This window comes from Pomacea canaliculata, linkage group LG9, assembly GCF_003073045.1.
Source record: "Pomacea canaliculata isolate SZHN2017 linkage group LG9, ASM307304v1, whole genome shotgun sequence".
NCBI classification, from domain to species: Eukaryota; Metazoa; Mollusca; class Gastropoda; order Architaenioglossa; family Ampullariidae; genus Pomacea; species Pomacea canaliculata.
In genome coordinates this window covers 24,308,952-24,329,356 of record NC_037598.1, presented here as the reverse complement: position 1 = coordinate 24,329,356, position 20,405 = coordinate 24,308,952, and the positions used below count along the sequence as shown (strand labels likewise).

The 20,405-nt window shown below is 37.8% G+C and overlaps 2 protein-coding genes across 3 annotated transcripts; one reads left to right on the top strand and one right to left on the bottom strand.

The window, feature by feature from the left end:
• Window positions 1–412: 412 nt before the first annotated feature.
• LOC112572003 (putative universal stress protein SH1215) lies at window positions 413–12,382 on the bottom strand. Its single transcript, XM_025251477.1, has 4 exons — window positions 12,218–12,382; window positions 5,812–5,892; window positions 5,321–5,427; window positions 413–3,954 (listed from the first exon to the last, which is right to left on the bottom strand). The coding sequence occupies exons 1-4, from the start codon at window positions 12,279–12,281 to the stop codon at window positions 3,751–3,753; spliced, it is 456 nt and encodes a 151-aa protein (XP_025107262.1). The 5' UTR covers window positions 12,282–12,382; the 3' UTR covers window positions 413–3,750.
• Window positions 12,383–14,523: 2,141 nt separating this feature from the next.
• On the top strand, window positions 14,524–19,957 carry LOC112571998. 2 transcript variants are annotated; one of them, XM_025251469.1, is made up of 6 exons: window positions 14,524–14,923; window positions 15,369–16,091; window positions 16,848–17,053; window positions 17,765–18,229; window positions 18,712–19,058; window positions 19,363–19,957. In XM_025251469.1, exons 1-6 carry the CDS (start codon window positions 14,843–14,845, stop codon window positions 19,767–19,769), a joined length of 2,229 nt encoding a protein of 742 aa, XP_025107254.1. In that variant the 5' UTR covers window positions 14,524–14,842; the 3' UTR covers window positions 19,770–19,957. The 2 variants fall into 2 exon arrangements, with proteins under 2 accessions (XP_025107254.1, XP_025107255.1); XM_025251470.1 differs by having other exon boundaries at window positions 14,527–14,690.
• The last annotated feature ends 448 nt before the right edge of the window (window positions 19,958–20,405 follow it).

Here is a 20,405-nt window from a genome sequence, read left to right as displayed (position 1 = left end):
TTTTTTTAGTCTACTCTAAGTGTGAGCGTATGTACAAACGTCACTTATGAACGAATTGTTTTCAACTTGAAATGCCATTGGTACTTAATCTTGCTCCTACCACAATCATTTGTAGACATGATCCAGGAAGTGTAAATTGTGACCTCTGTGCAAAACTGTATAGCAGTACCTCCACAACCGTTCTGGAAGGGTGACTGGTCTTGTTCCCATAAGACGAGTAAATGTACTCGTTCTGGCATTACCTTGCAGTACTTGAGACAACAGTGTGTGTGTATATATATATATGAGGTGCTTGATCTTTCTCACTCTAAATTCATCATCTACACACAAGCACCCATATACACTTTTAACATGAAAAGAATGATAGAGAACATTTTGAACAAAGTATTTTTTGACAAGAATATCGAAAGAGTGTATCTTAATGCATTATTTATTTCCATTCATTTCGGTCACAAAAATGGTGTTGAACAATGTTATAAATCTTATTAATTAAGCAAAATATTCTGGATATATACAACAAAAGGTCAAAAAGAAAGGTGCATAAAGATGCTATGCAAGGGAGGTAGCCCTCCCTATTTTGCTATCGGTGTTGTTGAAGTGCTGACTACCGTCACCAAAATCATCCTTAAAAAAAAGTTTCCATGCTTTGCGTTTATACTTGAATAAGCGTAATATAAAATTAGAAATACTATTAAAAAAGTAGGAAAAAACATACAAAAATTAAAATAGGAGAAGCTTACAACAATACAAGTACTTCTGATCAATGATAAGATAATGACTTAGACAGCTGACAGACTTGGCAGTAAACATGTATAAGTCTGTAGCAGGAAAAAATACAATACCAAAAAAAAAAACCGATCTGAGATGATTATTTTTTGAAAACTTAGATTCAAGTGAAAATAATAATTTCTTTTAAGCAGGATATGTACTGATACAGAAAGAAATGCAGATTTATGGAAGAGTGCTGCAAAATAAAAGCGAATTATAGTGCACAAAACTTTGAGGGGGGAAACCCACTGCTAAACCATTTGCATTACTCCATTATGAAAGTAATAAAAAAAAAAAAAAAAAAGAGGAAAAGCTCAAGAGTCCTCACTGGCAGAGAAAAACATTTTCACTAACACCCTGAAAAATATCCTGGCTGTGGGAGGGGAGGAGAATCAGGATTTTACTCTAAGCCAGCAACTATATAAAGAAAAAAGCAACTAGATTGGAAACATATAGTGGTAGTTTTTATAAGTAAATGCTCTTCTAAATAATTATCATTACTACCTTAATTCCTCTGAGACTTATGAATAAAAGATTGTCAAAGAAAGTTAAATTTGGTAACTACCCCAACTGACTGTGCACATAGCGACACAACTCCGCCTGTCAAACAAATGCACACATGATCACTTCTTTCACTACACAGTCCTATCTCATTGCTATCTGTTCAACACAAATATTCTATGGTCTATTCTATGTGAGGCCAGGGTAAAGGAGGGCATAAAGAGAATAAAGAGTGCATATGATACATGATCCACAACAATGGGGTGTAACTTTGTATAAAAAAGTATAAAGAGGGCATACAATTCATAACTAAGGGTTTTTATGGGAATTCTGTTCTGGCACAAAGGACAACGGTAGGGGCTGTTGAGATTAGTGGGCGACAAGATAACCAGTTGGGACTATTATCTAATCAGACTTGGAATGTTTTCAGTTATCTTGACTTACAAATATATTCAAAAAACTTAAACAAAATTATTGCATACTTTACTATATTTAGTGGAGTTTATGTAAAAATGAGTCTGGGGAGTATATCTTTTTCACCATATCCCAACATCCTCTATTTATAACCATGACATGCTAAAGTAATAGAGCAAATGTGAACAAATTAGCTGATAATGGCTGCAGCATATGGTACGCATACACATAGCCTTCCTCTCTTGCTATATCAGAAGCCCACTATGGTACAATCTGTGTTCACAGACATGGTCTTATTTTGACATAAACAGCATAAGGAAATTCTTAAAATTATCATCTGAAAGTTTTTAAACTGCAGCTTATGCTATCTCCCAGTTCTGTCCTAAGAAAAAAGACAAATGCTTAAAATGTGCATGGAAGTATAGTATACAAGAAACCATGATAATGCAAACTACATTGGAATCTAAAAGTATCATATGGACTTATGCTGAAAAACAATAAATGTGGTGCCATTGAATACTTGTTTGATCAATGCATTTTTACTCTTTCTACATCCTAATGAGAACATCTGCATGAAATGGATGCCTTCTTGTCAAGGAAATACTAATGAAAACAGGCAATACTCAGTTAAGTTAGTGTGCTAGTCAGTGTGGAGTCCTGTCAGGTGGCCCACAGGTCAGGAACAAAGAGTGGTGACAATTTTACTATTTTCGAATGTAAGCCATGTTCCCCTCATGTCTACCTTACAACTTTAGTCCCCCAACACCAGTTAAAAGATCAGGAGAAGAAGAACATTGGCAAAAAAATAAATAAATGTGCATAATCAAATAGCTTTTTTTACGTCAAAAAAACAAACAAACCAACAGCAAAACAAAACAAAGCAAAAAAGTACTCTCGCAACATTAATCAGGTAGTTTGCTATCAATATATGACAACAGGCCAATGATTTGAAATGGTATACAAATGTGTGTGTGCACCTTTGTGCACACTCTAGCATATATACCATCATATGCACAGCAAATACCCAATATAAAATGCAAAAATCTGGCAACATAGCGTTGAAAAGATGATCACGCTCAGCTCATTTTTATCACATTATGCATAGTCAACATACACAGTATAACAGATTTTAGATAAGATAATAATCAACATTAAGATAACACTATAAAAACAGTATCTGATGTTTTATATATTGATTGTTATTATTAACATTTTGGAAAAAGAGCAAAAGGTGCAGATTGTTCAAAGATTACTGATTTCCAAGTAATATAACACAATACAGACTTCTTTAACTGGTGAACTGATACCTATGTAAGGTTTCTTTTCTATTTAGTAAATTTAGCAGTATAAAAAACTTGATTTGGAAATTCGTGCTACCAAAACTGTAGCATAATGCAGATCTGTAATCCCACAAAATAAAATACTAATTATAATACAGCCAAAACTGATGCATCTTACCTACCCCTTACAGATGGATGGAGGAAGAGGAAAATGGAGGTGGGGAGGGGAGGTGTTTTATGCCGAACCAGAAACTAAGGTTACATCCCTGCAAAGCAGCAAACAGGTATCACAAAGAAAAAGAATGAGATGCCTAAAACAAGATCTGAACCCAGGACAGTGAGCTGTCACTGTATTGGTTACTACAGGAACTGACTGTAGCGCCACCGGACCACAATAACAGGGGAGTGGGGGGAACAAAAATAAACTATGTGACAAACCAAATGACTAGTCACTACTTTTTAAAAATCTTAATCAAGAAAGTATAAGTGGTTACATATGTACATTCAAAAAAGAAAAAAGCTAAAACTACATTTTCCACAGCCAATGTGTGACTGGCACACAATTTACCAAATTCTGTGTTTATTCTGCATTACTTGTATTGCCATGTGAAGAAACGATCATCAATTTTTCCATTCAAATAAACCACAATTCAAAGTGCATCTAGCCTCCAAGAAATTTTTCTGCGATTCTTTACCTATTCTTGCATTAAAATATACAATGGTCTATTTTGATCTTTATGATTTGTTGTCTGACAACATATCATAAGCACTTCAGAAATGCATTAAGTTAAGAGTCTCTCAGGATGGTAACTGCACACCTTGGAGGAGCATGGGTAACCACAAACTCGCTTACTGAACCCATGAGTGTTCGCCGCAGCTTTCCTAGACCTCTGGAACCCATGATAATCATATTGGCACCTTCTTCAACCGCAGCAGAGATGATTGCCTCCCCTGGCTTCATTCCTGTTAACTTTTTTGCCACGGCCTGTACCTGCAAAATGAAATTGTAGGGACTCAAATTTCATGATTATACGATTTAAAAAAGTATAACACTATGACATGACTCCCAAATGCTATACAGTCAACAAAATGTTATGCATAACTTGTTTATGATCTATGGACCATGCAATCTTCCAATGTTCTCATATAAGGGCCTTGTGCCTTATTACGCCCCTTATACTCCCCTGCTGCTATCAGATCTGTGCATGAAACCTGATAAACGGTATGTGGATTTTTTCCACTACTTCATGATCACCCATACTTAACTGGCTCCAGAAATGATGACCCTGAGCCCCTAGCAATAATTATTATTATTATTCCCACCATCATCATCCTCAAGTGTTGTTTTTGTAAAGCGCTTTGAGCCCACCTCAATAGCGAGTAAAGACACTATAAAAACTAATTTTATTATTATTGTGCATGCATTTATGTGCACAAGCACCCATTTGCATGCCCATTTGCTCATTAATAAAAAAATCCATAAGTATTTGCAAAACAGAAGACCCAGGAAAAATGTCTGCTAAAGTGCCACAAGTTTATTGCAAGGGCAGGCGTTTAGCTTCTCATTTTCCACAGCCAATGTAAATCCAGAAACTTCGTATCTTCTTATATTTGTTTTACAATAGCCATTGATGCTCCATGCAGTAGTCCCAACAAGTGCGTTATTTGCAAAAGTGAAAACAAGTAAATACACCATACACCCATACACTCCTTCAACTGTCTTTTCCTCTTCATCACATTGCTCATGAATTTCTAAAGCAAACACACTGGCTGTTAGTGGCTCAATTTGCTCCATAATCCCTTCTGCTGTATTTTCAACATTCTTTTATACAAAATAGCAACATTGCATTATCAGATATTGATAAACATGGCGTCATGAAAGGGTGTTTTAGAAATGCTGTCAAATATGGCTTTCCCATTTTAGTGTGCCACGGGCCCTCAGTTTTCACCCTCTGTTTAAGAAACCATGCAGCACAGAAAACAAATTTTCTTAATTTTAGTTTCAGTTACTGAAAAACCTTTAATGAAAGTGTTTTTCAGGCAAATAAATGTTCTGCAGTAAAGTATTGCAAGTAGATGTTAAAAAAAGCATAGAAATCATCAAAATATTAACTGGGAACTGAATAGTGCCACACATTACCAGCAACGTGCATCCACACCTGCCCTAGCCTAACATTTAATGCGACCTTTTTATGCAGCTTTAACCTCTGATGCTAACTGAACTTGTGGACCAGCGAGTCAAGTTGGGCCGCAACAATAGAACATTCACACCTGAACAGCAGGACATTCACTACAAATTCTCATATAACCTACAGCCTCCTTGCATAGTCTTATGGAAAGTTTTAATAAATGCCTACTTGTCTCTTTCTACATGCTTCAATGTAGTTGCCAATAAGTGTGTTGATACGTTCGTCCTCTTCTTTGAACTCCTTGGTGACATTCTCATAGTTTCCTGCAAATGCAGCTGGAAAGCATAAAAAGTACCAGTTAAGTAAAACAGAACCAGTATTACAAAAATAACCACAGCAGATGTAAAATCTATTAAAAGAAGTAATGTCAGAAATATGAGTAAGAATTTAATATAGTGAAAAAAGGACAACATAAAAAGTAAAGAAGATAAAATGGAAAGAGATGGTAAGCAAGGGAAAAACATTTGTACATTTCAACTTGTGTACTCCTAAATGTCTGCACATGCACATTTACACATACACCTTTTCACTCTCTTTTTCTTTCTAATATGCTCTTCTGTCATTCAATAAGTTATTATGCAAGAGGCATATCTAAAAAAAAAGAAAAATTCTAGGTCAGTTCACAAACACACTGAGATATATAGAGAGACTGTCCTTACAAAGTCCTATGTCCACTTTGTATTCTGCTGAATGCACAAGATAGATTAGGTCTCCTTCTCTGTGTATGTTGTCCAGACACCCTGAAACCAGGGAATAAGGTTTGTGAAACAAGAAACAAAAACAATTATATCTGTATTTTTATTAACTGCACAACAGATAGTACCAGTACTAGTAAGATCCACTTTCAGCATCATGCACAATCATTCTCATATTGGCAGAAATACATTCTGAGTCTTTGAGTGATAATTTTAACCATAGTAGAAAACTTAATATCATTCCACTGCCACTGGTGTTGGAAATATCAGCATTTTCAACAGAATAACTACCAAAATGGCCTAAATATTGTCCCTATTTGTCAACTCAGCTATCAATTTTACCATAGATTAATATTAAGACTTATCACTCATCAGCATACAAGGAAAAGAAGAAGAAATAAGCTGTTGTGTGCAAAAAGTAAAGAATGCTCAAAGAATCAGCTATTTTTTCATATTTCACAGCATAAGCAAGAGTCCGTAACCACATTTCTTTTTTGGGTGAACTTTTTAATCAGATCTATTAAGCAATAACTTTTGAGAGGAGGGGTGAATGGGGAATCTAGTTAATAAAAAGATGCAGATTTTTGTCGACTGAGTGGCATGACGGAAGAGTGGACAGAAGAGTGAACTAATATTAAGACTTTTGCACACACAAATATTCCCCATACATTCAGTAATTTTTGAGACCTGATCCACAGAATCTAAATGTCACCAATGAATAATAAACCTGTAGCGACGACCCAGCCAAGCCAAATATATGACCCAAACTGCCCTTCAAGCTATTTATATTCTGCCCGAGACTTTGAGAGACAAGACTAGGCTTGGCTGGAGTGAGATTGGAGCAACACATGTATCAAAAGTTGTTTCTGTACGTGAACTTCAACCTCAGCTACTTCTGTCTTGAAAATCAAGTTTTGAGAGCTATTCTGTTATTGTGACCAGGGATTTTCCTGCTACTTCTAGTTAGTTGTTAAACATCACATAGTTCAAGGATGTTTTGGATTGCATCACCAAACAAACAATGAGCAGTTATATTTCGACACCATAGTGTTTGTGCCATCTGTCAAAGATCTTGACCCAGTAAACAGTTGGTACAGTGGTCCTACAATTTTGCCTCCTTGTTGTCCAATGATAGTTGTAAGAATAATATTATATGGTCTGATATTATGTCTAATTTAATAGGAAATTGTGCCAAACACAATACACTATGCTGTCTTATCAGTTCAGAAGGAAATGTTGTTTACAATGTCTTGTTATTTGGAATATCAATATAAAACCTACATTTATTCTAGTCTTATGACTATCTTTTCACTTCCACAAAACTACTTGTTTCTTCCAATTTTATCATTTCTATTTGGTCGTTTTAGTTTATTATTTGTAATTTAAATGAAGCATTCACACAACTAAAATGTTCTTGATAAATTTAAAAAGGTTTTGTCGCACTAGCAAGTGGACTGCATGGCACTTTCTGAATTGAAAATGACTAATTTTGAACAATGTAGAACCATCTGTATTTGTAAAGTGTTGAAATACTGACTGGAGTACAAAGATTTATCATTGTCTTTTTCCTCCTCCAAATAGAAATATTATATGGTTGAACTATTCCAATATTTGGTGGACACTACTCTTCTTTTTGTGGGCAAGGAAAATGATACTGTTAGATTAAAAAATTCCTGATATGACCAATGAACATGTGGCCACTACTATCTTACAAATCAGCAGTGGGTATTTTTTTTTTGGTACATTTCTTCTTTTTCTAAAAGAGCGAACAGATAGAGGGGATGGGGTTGGGTCAGTAGGGGAGAGTTGAGAAGAAGACATACAGCTGAGATGTGTCATGTCTGTCATGGAGGAACATGGCAAGATGAGATTCCTGTGACAAGAATAATTTAGTGGGAGCACTTGAAGAAGGAAAAAGAAGCACTTTCTTTTTACAACTGCACCCATCTCTAAGCAAGGTGAACAAGGTGACAGCGGACACTGTGACCTTCTCTGCTGACCTCTAAGCCACTGTCTCCCAACCAGTCCCTGGGCAGATCACTTCAAGCAGGAATATAAATTTGTTTCAGGTGAGGGGGAGAGGGAAAGAAAGACCTTAACTCTATTTTTTTTTTTAAAAAAGAGAAAAGATGTAACCAAAATAATGTCACCAAAATTATCCAAAAATGCTGAAGTGTGTTTACCTGACCATAACTCTAAACAGTTAACAAAAAAAAAATTACTTTTATGTTAGTGTTATCTGTCTTCTTTATGTTTGATTATACATTCTCTTTCTCATGTACTCCCTCCACTGCCACCAAATATGACTATGTCTAATACAGTTTTACTGCTGTCCTGTGTCTAACACAGTTTTACAGCTGTCCTATGCTAACACAGTTTTACATCTGTCCTATGCTAACACAGTTCTACAGCTGCACTGGCTGTTTACAGAAAGGAGTCCTCTCTCCAGAACACCAGCAATCTCTCACAAGATCTGCCCTAGTTTACTGTCTTTCCACAAAACACTTCTGTGTCTGAATATGTGCATACTAAATCCATATATAAAGATCCCTCTGCCTTATGCTGCTTAATTATTCCTCTGACTGTGTCAGACCGAAGGTAATACATTTCGGGAACCCTGACCCCTAGACTGGTGGGATTCAAAGCCCATTTCACATTGTTATTCGATTCTTTGCTATAAAAGATGCATGCCCATGAAAGGCAGCTGAAAGCTATTACACTTCTTCTGTCTGGCTGCATTCATTTGCATTTATGAGGCCTTCCTCCAGCAATGTTTGCTAGGGTTTTGCCCCTTAACATTTCAGACTATAAGACAAGATAACAGTGGAAAAGCCATCAGGTGTATAGATCAACGTGCTGTCCTCTCCAAATACTTACTGTGACATTTTGAAGATATTATATCCACTTTTACAGTAACTGTAGGGTATCCTTATTTTTATGTTATTTAAATATGACAGACACACTGAGGTCTGGATGATAGTATAAAAAGTATGAATTAAAAACCCATTTTAACCAAGCTAGAGAATAATGAACTTACTAGAAACTAACAAAAAATAAATGGCAACAGTCTGCAAACCTTTAACAATTAACTGTTGTCAGAAGCATTACTGCCTCAACATGTGATCTTGCACAGTATTTGTTCTTGGTAACCTTGTCTATAAGGTATACTACTCTAACTCTTGAAAGATGGCATGCTCCCATCAGTTTACAAGGAAGCAAATTTGCATTTTGAAATTTATTTAGTAAGTTATGCTCAGATTTTACTATTACTTTTAGATATACTAATATCATAAGATTATTATGAAATTATACCCTGAGTCAATTTGTTTTTTTAATTCCATTTTTATGTAACGCATAGCCTAGAAATGTTAAAAAATAATATAACTATTTTTTTTGCAGACGCAGGAACTTTGCTGTGAACCCCAAACAAGCTAGATGAATAAATCAAGGATGATGACAAAGTTCAGCTTGAGGACAATCAATAAAATAGCACAGTTAGTGCTACCAGGCTATGTATCAGGGGATACCCAAAATGATGTTGTCTGCATTTTAGAATACATTTTTCTTAGTAATAGTATTATATTGATATATCCCCATGTTTTACCAGGGAACAGTCTAGCACATTATTAACTTCAATGTTTGGAAGTAGCAGTCTAGCCTATTTACGCTTTCACACATTCATTATCATGAATAAAAACACAAAATAAAAGAAAGGAGGGAGACATCATGCAAGCCTTTGATAAACAGTTTAATTTTACTCACAGTGTTTATTTAAATATAACAGAGGGAATTTCCTTAAATGTAAGTTAGTTTTAATAAAGGTGGGAGTCTAATAAATATTCGTGTTGAAATCCTAAATGCACACATACCCACAATAGTCAAAAAATAATGTGGTATGATGTTAAAACTGAAAGGCTTTTGGCATATTGTAAGTCTCACTGTCAGTATTGGATTTATACATTCACTAGCAAAAAAACATATTTTTCTTCTGAAGCATCTTCTAGTGTTGTTGCCAACGATCAAACATGAAATACTAGATGACTTTGCTACGCAGACTGAGTGTGATATAATAATGCTAGTCTCTGTGTCACTCTTCTCCTGTACCGGTAGCTCTTGATTTGACAAGTAAAAGGAAATATACAATCCTCCTACCTGAGGGAAGGTTAAGATAAAAAGTGTCATTGGCTCAAGAGACAAGGACACAGACCACGTGCCTGACAAGCGTAGCAAGAAGATATAAATTATCTCATGACACTGAAATGATACCGTCACCATTTCTTTTCAAATTTTACATTTTCAAAGCTTTCATTGTTAAAACACTTTTTCTCTGTCCTTGCTGAACAAGTCCATCTTTTAAAAAAAATTAAATAATTTTATTTCTGCTAAAAATTTAACTATACACCTATGTTTAGATCTTTGATCGACTTAGTGGTTCTTAATTTTTATAATGTATATATAGCTCTTATAGAATTTGTGTACCTAAAACTATAGAAGTATGGACTAAATGTATTTTACATGTTTGGAAGCTGTATCCAAAGGGAGTGATCCACTACTTTATCAGTACTCTCCAGAAATGTCTTAAATATATAAAAATGACAGCATCAATAGAAATAATACAAACTAAAATATTGAGTTAAGCTTAAAAAAGAAAAAGAAGTCTTTGCTATCCAGGAACCTGATATATGAAGTAGAACAGGACAAGTATAGGGCTTTGATAAAGTCTGGCTCCTCAAAATATTTTATTTATTGTATTTATTTCTTTTATATATGTGTGCATGCATTCTCTCGAAGATTATAAGCTCCCCTTTATATTGAGTTCATAAATAGATACCTGTTAATGAGGCACTACGGGTTCAGTTTTTATGTATTGATACAATATTATAACTGCGCACAGGCTAAGAATGCACACACTTTTTAAAAATAAAAATTATAAAACTTGTGTACAGTTTTGATAAACAGCTGCTATAAAACAATAAGATGAAGAAACAAAACAGTACAAAAATTAAGTACAATGATTGATATGACAGCAATAGTCAATGTTGCACTAGGTCATCTACAAACAGGATCAAAATATGTTGAATCATTCTTGCATTCCTAGTTCCATAATCTCTGCTTCTTACTCTAAATAAGAACAGTTGAGAATAATATGCACATCCCTGGATACGAAAATGTGTTAGATGGCAGACCATTATATACTGCACTTCCTGGCAACCATGCTAATCAAGGTTATGTCAATTTATTTGAAACTGAAATCCGTTTTTTTAAAAAAGATAATCAAGTTGCTAGCTGCTTGAATTGCCTCTGGGGATCAATAAAGTTGTATCGTTGAGGTACGATTAAAAATTTGCAGGTTTTACAGTTTATTACAAACATGCAGTTAGGAAATTACAGCATCCATGACAGCGATATCAAGTCTTCATTGGAGAATGAAGACATGCTGACTGATCATTTTAGTTGGAAATTTCAAGGTCTGTCCTTCAGCAGGAAAAAAAAAAGCCATGACATTTTGGCATTGTCCAGCACTGAGATCTCCATTTCATGCCTACTGTTCCTATCGCCTTTAGTCTTAGGTAAAATGGGACTCAAAGTTGATCCTCTTTAATATAATATTCGTTGCACTAAAACCTTAATAACTATATTCATTTTGAGAGAGTAAAGCCTTACAATTTTACTTTTGCTTTCTGTCCAATATTTCTGTCCTTTTTATACTGACAGACATAATAAAGTTAAGCTCACCACTTCCTGGAAAAGCGTGAATACGATTTTTCTGGAGGCAGGGGTGGGGAAATAAATTTACTAAGCTGGGACTTGTAGCATTAAAAGAAATTTTCATGCAATCCGATATAAAGTAGGTCATCACTGACACCGACTTTCCTAACGGTTAATTTAGTACCGAAATTTGGTCTGAATGAAACGATGAGAGCTCGATCAGTCCTACAGCTGACCGACCTCATCAGAAACTATGTGACCTTTAGAGTCAAGAAGGCAGGTCAGAGTAAAAGTACAACTGTACAAGTATCTGTTTGCAGATCGTATTCCCTGGTCAACAGGTGCAACAGAGTCAGTGGAGCAAAGCCTTGAAACTCGATCTTTGGTTTCAGCTGACATCGGCACACGCTGGGATTATTTTATGAAGATTCCGAAACTTCGATTATTTCTTCCGACACTTTTCATTACATGGCAGAAAAAATAGCATGCTTTAGCACAATTTGTTTTTTAAATCTTCCTTTAGCGGCCACGGAATGCGGATGTTTTGCCGTTAGACATTAGTAAAGGTGTGTGTGGGGTTCAACCAAAAAATTGTGCAAATGTTTCGACTTGAGACCGTTACAAAACCGTTAGGTACACGACTTCAAACTCCATTACTTACAGTTGAAGGCGAGATCGGATGGTTTGCTGCCATCAATAGCAACGAAAATTTTCCTTCCACTCATGTTCACTGCACTTTCCTGCAACGCCGTGAAGCTTCTAGTCGGCTGAGAAGGTAGCGCGTGTGCGAAGTAAACCTCTCCCTCTCTCAGGGGTCACCTGCTTTTCCCGGGTCAAGGTCGTTTCAACGATCAGTGACGTCACAGGCTGGCAGTGTTGGCGTTAGGTTTGAAAAAAAAAATGGAATGGAGCAATTAAACAACATTTAAGTTACATGTGAAATCACTTTATTAGAGTGCACACGCTGTCTCTCCCCAACCCCTTTCCGTTAGAGTATATTTGGCTCGCTATATATATAGAGCGTGGGCGGGGTGGCGTCACCTCCATCTCCTCCCAGAACAGTACTCGTCTAAACGTGAACGTTGCCTCGGCTTGTAGAACCACCTGAGAAATTCACATTGACATTTAGTTTTCCTCACGTCTGTCAAACCGAGTCCAAGTCTCCACACAGAGAAAACTCAGGACAAAGCAATGATTAATAAAAAGTATCAACCATGCATTAATTCGATCGTTTGTGTAACACGTACGTTATATATATACGTATGCCCAGACATTGCAAGCTCCATATATATCTCTCTAAATGCAAAATTCAAAGAGAATAAACATATAACTTGTTTGATGAACGTTCGGCATCAACTGAAAAAAAGAATAATGTCGAAACGTCTATAAGTCATCGCGACTTGGCAGATCCAATACATATACATGTGCATTTTGGATATTTCACCGTGGGTATACAGGACAGGTGATACAACCACACCCGCTTACTTGGTAGTTAACATTAATGGAACAACGGGTACAGGTTTCCTAATAGAGCACTTGCGTGACCTGAACGTGCTTTCCATGCAGCTTTCTTGTGAGATGTGGGCTATAAGTATATGTGTCCTGGTGGAATTCGCAACGAGGCAGGGATCGACACGTATACCTGCTTAGAAGCTGTTCATCCACACGAATCTGCGTGCCAATCGTTCGACTGCAGGTTCCGTCGGTTCACATAGCACTGGCAAGCGAAAGTGCACTTCTTTTTAACGAGCAGAAGAAAGCCCCACGAACAACAGACACATTTATTGAGGTTGTCATAACAACGACACGCACCAGATATTTACATAGTTCAGACAGCAACAATCGGAATAAGGCTAAAATGGGAGATAACGACCAAATCAGCATCACATCAATCACCAATGATAATTGTTTTTTTATGAAAAAGTTTTGCAAAGAAAGGAAATCTATACTCACCAATTAATTCCATCGATCTTTAATTTAAATTTTAATAAAATTTATATACCAGTTTAGGTTTATGTCTTAAAGTTTGAAATAAATGCAGTTTTCCCTCGAAAAGAAGGATTGCCAGGAGAACCAGTAATTGCTGACAGCGAAATACAGGGTTAGTCAAAATTTTGATTATATAACCATGTGTATAAAGAAAAAGAAGGCAACAAATAATGTATAATCAGGGGAAAAAACCATCGAAGAACATTTAGATTGCTAATGTTAAAATTGCTTCCCTTGAAAAATTCCTGCAGTGATGCTAGAGTTTAAATTTATTTCCCATCCACAGGCGTGCGGAGGCCTACACATTCCCAGTTCATGTCCCTTTTGGTGTTACAGAATTGAAAGTGTATTTTATATTCTTCTGTCTAAAGTTAATGAAAAGTCTTGAGAAAGATGAAGATTTCTTTTTAAAAAAGTCTAATATTGTCTTTGTTGTTTTTAGTTATATAATGGCTGTGAGGCTACATTTGTCAATATAGCAAATTACAGCTATGAGGCCTCGAAGTTTGAAATTTAAATAAATTAGATGATGACTAATTCAATTCAGCATGCAAAGTGCCTGTCTTTAATATTTAATACATATATGTAACATGTAATGTATAATTTATTATCCACCCTTGAAATGAGCCGAAGACCTGCCCAAGAAACATCTCAAATTTATAATTATTTTCCCATCCTTTCATTTTATCTTTCACACACACACGCGTACGACCAAATATACCACCTGTAATGTGAATGTTCTCAAAGTTAAAATATTATCCACAATTCCAAAACAAAGCACTTGATTTACATCTATGCATGATAGGAAAAGTTTAAAAATCGAGAAAGTAATAGCGCAGAAAAATATTTATCAATTTTAATACGAACTAAAACAAGGAACGAAATTTGCTTTATTATTACCAAGAGGTTTAATGTAATATTGATGTTGTCAGTGCGTCCGTTGGCCTTGCAATATCACGCAAGTGAGCAATTGCGGGAAAGTCCGATTGTATAGAATGTCGTCCAATAACCTTAACAACAGGCTGAACATGAGTTGACTTGTCACAGACACCATTTTGAAGACTCATTTAACTTGCTGAGACACTAAAGTCCCTACCTGAGGAAGACATACGGTTTAGGCTCACATGGTTTCACGCTCTACAAAGGTTAGTGTTGTGTGATGGAAGCAAAGCTACAAACAAAATAAGAACAGTGGTAGATGAAAGCACCAAGTGTACGGACATCCACCAGGACACAAATGTCAAAGAGGTCGTAGCTCCTCAGTTTGTAGAACCTCGTCCATTATCAGTTCATAGCCATGTCCGATGATCTTCAGACAGCAGGGACCAGTGGTCAGTCGCCAGACAGTAGTGGTCAGCCGTCGTCTTCTTCACAGCAGGTGAGACGCTGATGACAGTCATCATCGTGACTACAGAATCTTGACTTTAACTAGGGGTGACTGTGCAAGATATTAAGAGACTGTGATTGTGCAAGACATTAAGAGACTGTGCAAATTTAGGGTTTGAAGAGTTATGACGATTTTCCACAAGATGACTATATTACTACTGTATTAGAATAAATGTAGATTTATATATTTAAAAACTAGACATCGCCTGAAAAATAACCCCTAATACTCCTTTTTGGAGAAAAAATTAGTATTAGACCCGGTTTCGGAGAAAAACTGTATGTTGACGGTTCCCGTAGGTATGAGGATTTAACACTAAATTATTTTATCGACGAATATATATTCAGTCATCGCTATGTTTGTATCAATGCAAGTAGAAATACTTACACATTTAGCAAAACATTGACAGATATTTTTATCTACTTCTTTATCACTACAGGGAAGTGAGCAATTTTGGACAAACTGGGTTGAAAACGCGTTTCCTGATCTGGAAAGTAAAGCTTACTTTGTTCCTCCTGTCTTCGTGAACCGCGTGCCCATGACCAAGTATTCATCGCCGGTTAATGAAGCTCTAGTTATTAGAGAAGCTCCAGGAAAGGCTGGGCCGTCCATCTGTCCTGCCTTGAGTCCTTCTACTTTAACTACGTCACCACAACCTACACCAGTGCAAGACAGCGACATCAGAGATGATGCTGCTATGCAGAGAGTGATCCTTTGTTTACAAAAACTAACAGAAAAAAAGGGGGTGTTTGTTGCCCTGAGTCAGTTAAAGTTCGGACAGTACCTGGGTGAACCTTGCTACGCTGCTGCAGCAGCACAGTTGCCCTCAGCTAAGAACCTGCCTCCTCACCACCCAGAAAGTTGGAAAGATGGCGACTTTGATGTTTTACTCATTCACCGACACTACGGCCTCGTTATCTGCGAAGTGAAATCTGTGGGAGACAATGTACTAGCTCTGAATATGTCACAGCAAGATATAGATAAAAGTATAAGAGCAAAACTTGGACAAGCTGTGTCTCAGCTGGACAAGGCGGAAGTCATGTTGTCTCACCTCGTGCACGATGTGGCCCCCGGTCTGCGCGTGTGTAAGACGATGGCTCTCCCGAACCTCACAGCTCCTCAGGTGCAACAGGCCATCGACGGCGACCCCAAGCTGTCACGGGTAAGGATGCAGAGACTGCACACGCGCAGCATGGATAAACTTTTGTTTTACGTGTTTATATTTACGATGAACAAACATCTCACTCGAGAATTTCATATTTATATTTGCGTGCAAGTGACCAAATGATGATAGAATAAAAGACACATAATTAAGGGAACTGGTATATCGGTCTACAGTAATGGTGGTAAAGCGTGATGTTCTAGGCACTAACAAAATCACCCTTTAAAGGTAATCGAAACATGCTATAGATATGGTTGACAACCGGGATATATCCACTGTAAATCCAGCCCAAAATTGTAGTTTTGTGGTGGGCCTTAAAAAAAAACTGCCACAAAAAAAGAGATGAATCAGTTTGTATTATAAGGCTGTCGTTCAGGTTCGTATGCACAAACTCCCCTGTCCATACTAAGCTACTATAACCCTGGACCATTGAGGTTCAAACGGATTTCTGCAGGGCGGCTGACTCGGGTCACGTGAGGGAGCAAGTTCAAGCGCTGTTGTGAGACCGAACTTTGTCCTTTGCACTTGCACTACGGCTAACCTGTCCTAGGTTGGTCAAATTGTGTGGTCCAAGAACCAGTCACTTGAACTACAAAGAAATTATTTATGCGGTTTAAAGAGAGAATGAGGCGTAGACACTATCAACCAATCATCAGTGTATATACTATTTCAGAAGTTCACTCAGATAACCATATGTTTGCTTTTTTTTTTGCAATACTCAATTTATGAATACCCGTGTGTGGGTGTGAATTACAGGACTTGTGTTGTTGCCTGGGAACAGCCGATCCTGCAAACATCGCTAGCCTTTGTCTATGCTGTGACCAGCTGTCTGACCCCAAGGCACCCTGGAATGTCGATGACAATGTCCTGAGGGAATTAGGTGAATGGTGGAAGCGACGGGTGGAGGTGTCTGAACCCAATCCTCAGATGACCCCTGACCAGTACAAGAGACTGGTGGCAAGGTGAGGAGGAAAGCACTGGCCGTGAAATACACAGAATATGCGTCTTTCAAGAACTTTATTGCCAGCTGCCAGGGAAATTCAGGACTAGAAAAGGAGAAATGAAGACATATTATTTATGATAAATCTGACAAATACAAGTCAGAAAACAGCCCATCGCAGTTTGCCAGCCAGCACTTTATCTGCTCGTTCATTCGGCCACAAACGATCCAACTAATCAACCATCACCTACAAATAGTTGTCAATAGTTGTGATTATAGGCAGCTGACTAGTTTGCCTGCTCATCTTTGTGTGCAGATTTATGGAACTCTTTATTCCTTACTGTTTATTCCCCTATTTCTCGAAGTGTCTTTTATTACTTGTCTGCGTAGTTGTTTCTCCTCCCGTCCTTCGTATTCTGCCTATAAATCCCATGTGCTACATAAATCTTTAATATTATTCACAAGAATAACACCTACAACATCTACATTTAAAACCGTTTGCCTTATCCACTACGCTATATGAGCTACATCAAAAGCAATCCCAAGTCAAACAATACTGTGTTTTAATTGTACATTTAAATGTAAAAAATGGTCTGCGCATGCGTGGTGGAAGTCGGTGGGAACAATTTAGTTACTAACCGCCATAAAGTAGCTCAGCCATGATTAATTGAGATAAAAATTAGCAGTTAAATACGAGCATAAGTCTTGTTGAGGTATCTGTATGATATTCCAGATTCTGTGGTCCAGCTACAACAGTGACAGTGCCCTGTGTAATCGCCCCACGACTGAGTGTCAAGACCTTGTCACAGGCTGTGTCTGCGACTGGAATGTTTTTTGCTGAAATAACTTTGTTCCCAGAACAGATGCTACTACTACAGACAAAAACCCCACTAGTCTTCCTGGACGGACCGCCAGGCACGGGGAAGACTGTGATGCTTCAGCTGATGGCGACAGAATGGCTGCGCGACGACCACCCCGTCTACATCGTGAGTACCTGGGAGAGAAGCCGTGCGTCGTGCAGCATGCTGCATCATCTCCTCCTGCAGACAGAAAGTCCAGCGACACCCAGCAAAGTTCATCTGCGAAGATTTAACTTTGGCGATGACAAGGATGTGGAAAAAGCTGTGACCGACTTGTCGCAAGATGCATTGGGAAAACAATTGCATGTCGTCGCCGACGAAGTGGGACCCGACTACGGGTAATTAGGACAGCTGGTGATAGACGAACTGAAATATGCCCCACCATGCAAATCACATTAGTGACAATAATATTTCAGCCTGACACGCGCTCAGACAAAATCAACGTATTGGTTACAAGCGTGCAGGATGATGATGATGTGATCATACTGATGAAGATGATTCGAATTTTATTGCTTTTATTTTATATCCCATTTTTCAGTTTAAAATAGGCTCAATTCACTTTCAGGAAAAAATACATACACTTAACAAATAGATTCTAAAATAGCATAGGAACAATAGTTAAATTTTGGGTTGTATTTTTGATGGGCACATCTATATATGGAAAGAAGATTAGAAGCCATCAAAGATTTACAGATATTTAGTAACAAAACAAAAAAATTGAGGTCTGTGTTCTCTCTCTCTCACCATACATGCATGCACATATATATATATAAAACACACAGAAAAGTGACGATTGTCTGTTAATCTGTTACACACTCAGTAGGCCACAGGCCTTCAAGACCTTCTGTGAGAAGCTTCTCAAACAAGTTCCTGACCTCCATCTTTGGGCAGCAAGTTGTCGATACAATCTCTCACCCAGAGGATGGGAACAGGAACATTTAACCAAGCCCCTCCGCTCTCCCCCCGTGGTGGTAAGGGAGGTCGCACAAGCATCGGAAATCAGACTGAGTGGCGATGTCCGACCTTACAGTCCACTGAGTATACCCAGCCACACAGATGGCCCACAAATAGAGTGGATCGGCCTAGATCATCCAAAAAGCATCACCCATGACTGCCAAGACTGCGGCAAACAGCTGGGAAAATTGTTGTACAGACTTATAGATACAGGTAGGTTTAGTTTAGTCACTGTTGTCGGCTATTGAAGTTTTCATCTAGCCTTGTTCTTGTCAGTAGAGTCCCACATGTTCATTGAGTTATTGTCATCCATATCTATATTTTCCGTAAATATCATATTCACACATGTTATCTTGTACTATAAAAGAAAAATTTCAAAGGGCAGGAACGAAGTAAAAATAGTCATCGAACATTTCTAGAAGCATAGTTTTATGATTTTTTTTTCGAATGGTTTTATTTTTAGACTAGTAGGTAAATAACAAATATCTAAAGTGGATGTTTACGCGAAATGTTTCAGGAACAACTCTCACTGCCCCTCCTGCAAGTCCATCACTTGAGCCACCGAGACTGCAGTGGAAGGATGTCTTGGTGCTGTGGTGGGGTGGGGCAAGCGACAGCGCGGGTATAGTCACGGGACTGCGTTCAGCGAACGTCCCAGTACGGGTGATGATGGCAGATGACATCGATGACGTGGCCAGCGCTGTCAGTGACGTGGTGTGGGTGGCGGATCGGGACTTCGTGCGAGGGCTGGAGCGCAAGGTCATCGTGTGTCTGGAGATTTTCGGCCTCGACGACCTCCTCCTTCGCCTCCACGCCCTGTCGAGGTGCACGTCACAGCTGGTGATCGTCAGTCACTCTCCGCGTCCGCAAACGTCACATGCTGATCGAAGCAGAACTGCCGACAGTGATTTAAGTCAAGATTAAGATGATCCAAATTGATAACCAGACTAAAGAATGAAATAAAATCTTAGCCGAACTTTGAAACATCTGTCCTGCAAACATACACATACAGGTTACAATGTTTCCTCGTTTTCGAAAAACTCCGCAAATCCAACATACTCATGACGACCTTCTCTTCCCTAATGAAATAATAAAAATACATATGACTGGAATGTGGTGTGTTTGTGAATGTGGGACGAAGAGCCATTAAATGCATTCCTGGCTTTGTCTACGAGGGAGATGCTCATAATTTGTGGTTGTCTGTCGCCTTTCTTTCCTATCGTCTCCCCTGCTCTGTGCACACATTCATTGGTCAGTTTGTAACAGTTAATAATTTTAAACCATTTAAAGCTAGATTTTTGCCTCACTCACTTGTTCTTTCCTTCTTTTAGCCCTTTAGTTCATATCACGTCACTGCACATGCAATCAAATAAATCAAAGTATATAAACACATGCAAACAAGTGAAAAGTTTTGGAGGGTTGTTTTCTGCCCCTCTCTCTGTCATTCTTTACTAAACACAGAGGTATGCACATGCACACATAAATACTCATATCTACTTATATACGTATGACACCTCTACGCACATACTCATCTCTGCTTATACATATAAATTACACACA